The sequence below is a fragment of the Octopus bimaculoides genome, chromosome 5, assembly GCF_001194135.2.
Source record: "Octopus bimaculoides isolate UCB-OBI-ISO-001 chromosome 5, ASM119413v2, whole genome shotgun sequence".
Taxonomy (NCBI): Eukaryota; Metazoa; Mollusca; class Cephalopoda; order Octopoda; family Octopodidae; genus Octopus; species Octopus bimaculoides.
The window spans coordinates 113,645,011-113,652,763 of NC_068985.1; the positions used below are offsets into that span (position 1 = coordinate 113,645,011).

At 34.4% G+C, this 7,753-nt stretch overlaps 1 protein-coding gene across 3 annotated transcripts in view; it reads right to left on the minus strand.

Annotated features, from left to right (window-relative positions):
* The window catches only part of LOC106878623 (plexin-A1), an 803,747-nt gene that overhangs the window by 26,169 nt on the left and 769,825 nt on the right, over window positions 1-7,753 (minus strand). For all 3 annotated transcript variants that reach the window (XM_052967952.1, XM_052967953.1, XM_052967951.1), the window contains exons 26-27: window positions 7,132-7,278; window positions 4,954-5,113 (exon numbers count right to left, since the gene is read on the minus strand). In XM_052967952.1, the coding sequence (XP_052823912.1) occupies window positions 4,954-5,113; window positions 7,132-7,278 (307 nt within the window). The remainder of the gene's footprint in view (window positions 1-4,953; window positions 5,114-7,131; window positions 7,279-7,753) is intronic.

Consider the following 7,753-nt stretch of genomic DNA (forward strand, 5'->3'; position numbering starts at 1 on the left):
ATATATATAATATATATATATATATATATATATAAATGGCTGGTTTCTTTCAGTTTCTGTTTACTACTTAGTAGACAAGGCTATAGTAAAAGACACTTGCTCAAAATGCTGAGCAGTGGGACTGAACTCAAAACCAGATGGTTGTAAGGTGAGTTTCTTAACCACTTGGCCATGCCTGTTTGTATATTATTAATAATAATAAGAAAAAAGTAATAAAATTTGCAACAACATCAACCCTAGAAATACTACTACGACTACTACTACTGCTGCTGCTGCTGCTGTTGTTACAAATTAATTTTTTCTTTTGACAAAATGCTATAAAATCAAACACAAGGCTCTGAGAGGATTTAGCATTTTGGAATTTATAGGTTTACCAATATTTTGGAATAAAGGATTTTGTAATATTTTTAGAATTCTCTTTTTCAAAGACTTTTAGAATAAAAGTGAAGCTGAAGCACACACACACACACACGCACAATCCTTAAAAGCTATACTAAGAAGACTATATATCCACTGCTTTCCGCACAAAGTAAAAAAAAACAATAGAAAAAATATAAACTCATAAATTATATTTGTACGTATGTGTATGTATGCATGTTTTTGAGTGTGTGTATACATATATACATACATACATACATACATACATACATATATATAAACACACACATAAGTGACTAACTGGAAAAAATGACTCCTTAATACCACATGGGTGGAGGAACAATTTCTTTTAACAGAATTGAATTCAATAGTCCAATACCACAAGTTTCATGTGGATATGTTCAAGGTTATTCAATTGGAGTTTGAATTATGGTTGATGGTAGACACATTTATGTGTATTCTTACATATATATAGCATACACACACACACATATATCTATAAACACACAATCTATACATACATATATATATAGTACATATATGCATGTGCATACACACATACACACATATATATATATATACAATATATACACACATACATACATACACACACATCGGTGACTAACAGGAAAAATGAGTTCTTAACTTGCATGAGTGGATTATTAGAATTCAATAGTCCAATACCAGAGGTTTCATGTAAATATATTCATAGTTATTCAGTTATAGTTTGAATAATTGGTGATCACACACACATACAAACTATTTAAATGGGAATGGAATTAAAAATAAAGCAGAGACAGTAAGTGGGTGAATAGATGATCTTTGTATGGGTGAATGTAGGCAGTTAAGTAGATAGATGGATGAATAAAGAATGCATGATTGTGTATTGAAGATGATAGGGAGGTGGATATCTCAGATTTGGTTGTTTTGAGAACAAAAAAAAAAAAAATGATTAGGACACACCCACAAGTCTCTGCAAGTCTATTTCATTTCTTACCATGACTCTCTTCCTAAAGACATTTTTATCTGTAGAATATATAATTCAGTCAGCCATAAGTACGCTGAAATTTGCTGTGACATTAGATTTATGATTACTGAAAGGTTTTAGTCAAAAGCTACAACAAACCAAGCTCAAAAAACAAGCTTGCTGTGACTGTACTTGTAGCATCTCTATCACGCACAAAACTTCTTCATATAGCAATGACCAAAACCTCTTCATACAGCAATGAAGAAAGGATTAGTTAGATGCAAAGGAGTTTATTGAGCTGGTCAACCTTCTAGCCTTATCCAGCCGATAATAACACACAATTATTTATAGCCTTAACTGCTTCAAGATCCAATTTCTAAAAAGTATATGAAGGTGTTATTTGGGCAAGTTAGTGGGACAACTTTGGGTCTCAGCATGAAACCTGTTTTCCCCATGTGTTCTATTATTCATTTAACATGGTGTTTTCTGGGAAGCAAAACACCTGTGAGGAATAAGGACAGATGTACAAGGAAGTAGAGAAAATGGATAGAAGTATGAGAAAGCACACAAAGTGATGTGAGTGAATGCGCTTTGTGTTGGTAAATGTGTATGTGCTTGTAGCTGTATATGTATATATGCACATTTATACACACACACACGCGCATGAATGATGGAAGCACTTGCGTGTCTCAGATTGAACATTCTTAAGGAATGGAAGTAATCCTTCCACTGATAAAGATTAACAATAATCTATTTAAATCCCAGTTCATAGCTACCCTTTAACCAAGCTACATCGTTCAGTAGTATCACTCTCTCTCTCACACACACTGTCTACTCTCTCTTATATCAAGCTGCAACATATGTTAGATCATAGTGGTGGTGATGGTAGAAGAGATGACTGTAATAGGCATGATGACAGGTAGTCCTTGGGACAACAGAGGTATCGCTAGTGGAAACACACAAGTGTGTGCAAGCATACACACACACACACACAGAGCTTAACTAGAAAATTAAGCTTTCTTGTGAAAGAAATAGTGAAAAGATTTAATTATCAACGAATAAATAAATAAACTCTCTGATCTGTATTCACTTCCTCTTGCTATAAAGTACTCTCACATTCTCTGTGTGTGTGTGTATGTTTATGCATGAGTGCGTATGCTTGTGCAGGCACACAAATGTGTTCATTTAAAAATACAAGGTTTTCAAAGCAAAGGGACTAAAAATTTGTTAAATTTATATTATTATTAATATTATTGTCAGCAGATTTGTCAATGTGGCATTTTTCTGGTTCAGATTCTACTAAGGTCAACTCTGCCTTTCATACTTTCGGGGTCATTAAGATAGGTATCACTTGAGCACTGGAGTTGATGTAATCGACTTAACCCCTTCCCCAAAATTTCAGGCCTTGTGCCTATAGTAGAAAGGATTATTATTATCACTATTATAATTATGATCATAATTGGTGGTGGTGGTGGAGTTGGCTGTAGTGGTGGTGTTCCTCTAATGAAATTTGAAGCAACATTGTAGGGTGGATAAGCTTTGAAACCCTTATTTCATATCTTATAATGACCTTCTATCTAAATCATTGTGTTAATACACTATTGCAAAACAAAAAAAATTCTTCCTTTTCTTGTGCTCTCTCTTCTGCTGCTCATCATCATCATCATCATCATCATAATCAATTGTTATTTTGTTTGTGGAAGATTTATAATTAAGAATCGAATGAGTTTCTAAGGTTACATGTTAAGAAACATGACAAATAGAATTCAAATTCTGAAGACGTAGTAAGCTTACGCAATTACAGAAAAAAATTTTAAAAAGCTGTCTTGTTCTTAAATAATATTGATTTTTCTAACATTTGGTATGATAATACTGACCCCTTATTTAGGGTCTAATTATACACAGTAAGGTAAAACAAACAACAATAAAAAATTCATCCTGAAAAGAAAAAAAAAAAACAAGAACAAAAACAAAAAAATGAAATTTTGACATATATGGATATCTTTCAATCAGGTACAGAGACCCAGAGTAATACCAGACAACTAGAACTGAACCTGCAACATTACTGTTGTTTATGTTTATAACCCTGTAGGGATAAACAAAAAAAAAACAGAACCTTGCTCTGGTTTGAACTTGTAACCTTAAGCTACTTTAACTATTAATATCATTATTAAACCATTGTGTCTGGCTATTCTCTCCTTCAGTTCTGTCACCTTTGTTTGAAAGATATTTCTTGTTCCAATATTTTCAAAACCAGAGAGACAACAACACTCAAAATTCTATCATTTGGAGCAAAATGTCTTGATAAAATAGATACGTCAAATTTTGTTTTCTTTTACAAGACCAAATTTTCAAATTGAAGATTTTTTTCCCCTTTCTTTAAGATTGCAAGCTTGAAAAGTTAAATATAAATAGTTTATTTGATGGCATAAAAATGCTAGAATATATTAAACATACTCCAATTTCAGAAGAGCATGTTCAGGATAAAAAGTTTTTAGTCCATTGACCTTTCAGCTGTCAAATTATAAATGCTTATTTATCTACATTGTTTTGAATTAACCATACATTATCTTGTAGCTTTGAGATTTCAATGATACAGTTGCTTTCTTTCAAGAATTATATTGTTAGTGTAAGTGTGAGGGGCTGGATTTGGCTAGTTTGAATGTAAAACTGGTAGCATGTTTGAGCTAGGCATAGCTGGTTTAAATCGTGTATTATTTACAGCAATCTAAGATAGTGAGCTGGCAGAATCATTAGCATGCTGGGAAAAATGTTTAGTGATATTTCTTTCTTCTTCGTGTTCTGAGTTCTAATTCTGCCTAAGCCAACTTAATTGATTTACTCCACCCCGCCAAACTTGATAGCTTTGTGTCAAAATTTGAAACTAATATTTAAAACAATCAGGTCCAACTTTGATATGGGATCCAGATGTATATGTCGAGACATTTTTTTGTTATTAAAATCAATGAGCAAGAAATTGGTTATATATTTCTACAATACACAAAATATCTTAAAAGTTTGTTTTTTTTAATACACTTCCTAATGATATTTAATTACAAAAATAGGACTATTTAAACATTGAATGGCTTAGAGGGACCACCTGAGTAACATAGGAATCAAAGGGGTCTATCAGTAACAAAAACAAAAAAAACAAAGGTTTAAGAATCACTGATTTAAACTGACCATGTCCAGCCAAAATATTCTACATGTCTTATGTATAAGCTGGCCAGACGCAGCTTCTTATGCTCAACTTATAATGTCACTCTAAAAATAAACAAATTACATCACTGAAATCTTGAAGATATGAAATAAATAATGTATTATTAATTCAAAACAATGTGAATACCAAAGGGGTTAAAGTAATTCTATGGAGCAGAAACTATGAGTGTTGGATTCAGCTGTGGAATTGAAAGAATTGAAGTTTTGCTGGATTATTTTTGCAAAATCTCTTGGTAATCACTTAAAAAACAAAATACTTCAGAAAGGAAGTTGGACAAGATAAATAGGGAACAGACAAGAATTCTCTTAAAACTTCTAAATGAACAAACTTGGTTATACATAGTTATGCTGATGGAATTGTTTCATCCATCGCTAAGAATGTCACTTACCAAGGTCTAAGCTCTCTATAGGCGGCCGTCTACTAAATGGAGCATTCTTGTAGATGGCATCCATGATTTTCTCCTTGACATGTGTGATGGTGTCACAGTCGAGGACTTTGACTGGAACATATGGTTGGCTAAACTGCTCTGTGTCACACACATTTATTGTCTATGAATATATTAAGAGAGAGAAAGACATGAATAAATATATGCAAACACATTTAGACACTGGCATTTGAAGATAAATTTATAAGGAGTACAGTATATAGCAATGATACTAAAACATTAATTTTAACTCTCTAGCATTTCCACTGGTCATATCCAACCCAAATATCTTACCTGTTTTACGTTCAAACCAGCTTAAATACTGTCTGTCACACCTATCCTACATCATTGAAATTTTGAAGCTTTGAGGTTATGCATGGTTAATTCAAAACAATGTAAATGAATTCGACAGGGTATTCTGAATGCTAAAGGGTTAATGATACCTATCTTAATTAACCCTGTGAATTGATTAAAATGAAATTCAGGGGAAAAAAAAAAAAAAATCGAACCTAGTGGAATTTGAACTTGGGACATAAAAAAATATAGCTAAATGCCTTCAGCAAACATTACAGAAACTGAAGTTAATAAATTCTGCATGGAACTTTAAAGTTTTGAAATTACAATGTTAAGAGAATCACTTTATTGTTGGCAATGCTAATAGTTCCCTTCCAAAATTATCACCTTACTCTAATTCTGGCTACAGTGCTTTCAGGCCACACATTTCCAAGACGGTACAGTTCTGGAAAGGAAGTTTTGGCCAAAGTTTTTACTACACTAGCAGGATGGTGACACAGCACAAATAACTTTAAAAGATGTGGCAGCATTGAATGGTTTTGAGTAGAGGTTGGCACACAGCTTATCTCTTATATAAAAGACAAACAGATCTTTCACTAAGTTGTACAAACACTAGCGTGCAAGAGTGACTATTCTGCTGAAAACTTAGAAAGATTAGAATTCATGTTTAACCCATTTGCTACCATATTTCTGTTTAAATACACTGCTATTATTTCAATTAATTTTGAAAATAACAAAAAAATCTAATAAAACAACTCTGTCATTAGCTGGTGTTTGGAACATGACAAAATTTTTATGAAAGGTTTTAATTTAGATCCCTTTAAATCAGAAAGTTTGTATCATAGAACCTGGACTGGTTTCAGGAATGTTAGTATCACAAGGGTTAAACAAGCACCACCATTTCTACCCTTACAGATTCTTACACTCGTCACAAGATGTAAGAAAACCATTATCTAGAACAGTGGTCCTCAACTGGGGTCCATATGGCTCTTTGGGGTCAATGTGGCCCTTTGGGGTCCATATGGCCCTTTGGGGATTCATATGACCATTCGGAGTCCATATAAGATTTTGTTTCGTAAAATTTATCTGCAATAAATTTGTTATACATGTCCAATTCACAAAATATTTTAGCAATTTTTTTAATGCAATTTCTGATTATATTTCATTATATATACTGATTTTAAAAAAATCGAATGACTAGGTGGGTCCATCCAAGTAAAATAAGAATGAAAGGGGTCTAGAGTTAAAAAAAGTGGTTGAGAAACACTGCTGTAGAAGTTTAAAAAGAAAAAGCACTTGTTATCTTACAAGCTGATAAGTTCAGTCAGCCACTAATTGTGAATCAAATATCACCTGGTAACAACACACGCTACTTACACAATGTTATTTCTCTTAGGTAAGTTAAGGTACTTCTAATGAGACAGTTGTTGTTGGCACTCCGTCGCTTACGACGTCGAGGGTTCCAGTTGATCCGATCAACGGAACAGCCTGCTCTTGAAATTAACGTGCAAGTGGCTGAGCACTCCACAGACACGTGTGCCCATAACGTAGTTCTCGGGGATATTCAGCGTGACGCAGTGTGACAAGGCTGACCCTTTGAATTACAGGCACAACAGAAACAGGAAGTAAGAGTGAGAGAAAGTTGTGGTGGAAGAGTACAGCAGGGTTCGCCACCATCCCCTGCCAGAGCCTCGTGGAGCTTTAGGTGTTTTCGCTCAATAAACACAACGCCTGGTCTGGGAATCGAAACCATGATCCTATGACCGCAAGTCTGCTGCCCTAACCACTGGGCCATTGCGCCTCCACTAATGAGAAAGTAAAAAGGAAAGGTAGTTTGGGTGTACTCACCAGCGTGCGGAAATCTATCTGCTGACGAATCAGTTTGTCTTCACTCAGGGAGTACTTAGCTTCACTGGAGATAGCATCAACGGGGCCTTTTGATACCTGATGCTTGATTGCTTGGAACAGCAAAAATAAAGGTTTTCCGGCACAGTCCTACAAAGAAAGAGAGAAAGAGGTAAAATGTGAAACACAGAAATTCACGGAATATTTGTCAACTTATTTTATGTTTGTGGTTGGCCCAGAATTATAATTAGAAGATACTTGCTGAAAGTGTTGTGCACTGTGATTGAACTTGAAACCATATGGTTGGGAAATAAACTCCTTAGTCATACAGCCATGCCTGCATCCACCATCACCATTACCATCATCATCGTAATGTCTGTTCTCCATACTGGAATGGGTCAGGCAGTTTGAATGGAACAGGGAAGCCAGAGAGCTGCATCAAATTCCAGTCTGTTTTGGCTTGGTTTCTACAGCTGGATGCCCTTCCTAATGCCAACCAATCCACAGAGTGTACCAAATGCCAGTTATGCCTCACTGGCATGGGTTCCTTTCATGTGTCACCAGCACATGAAATATGTGTGTGTGTGTGTGTGTGTGTGTATATATATATATATATATATATATA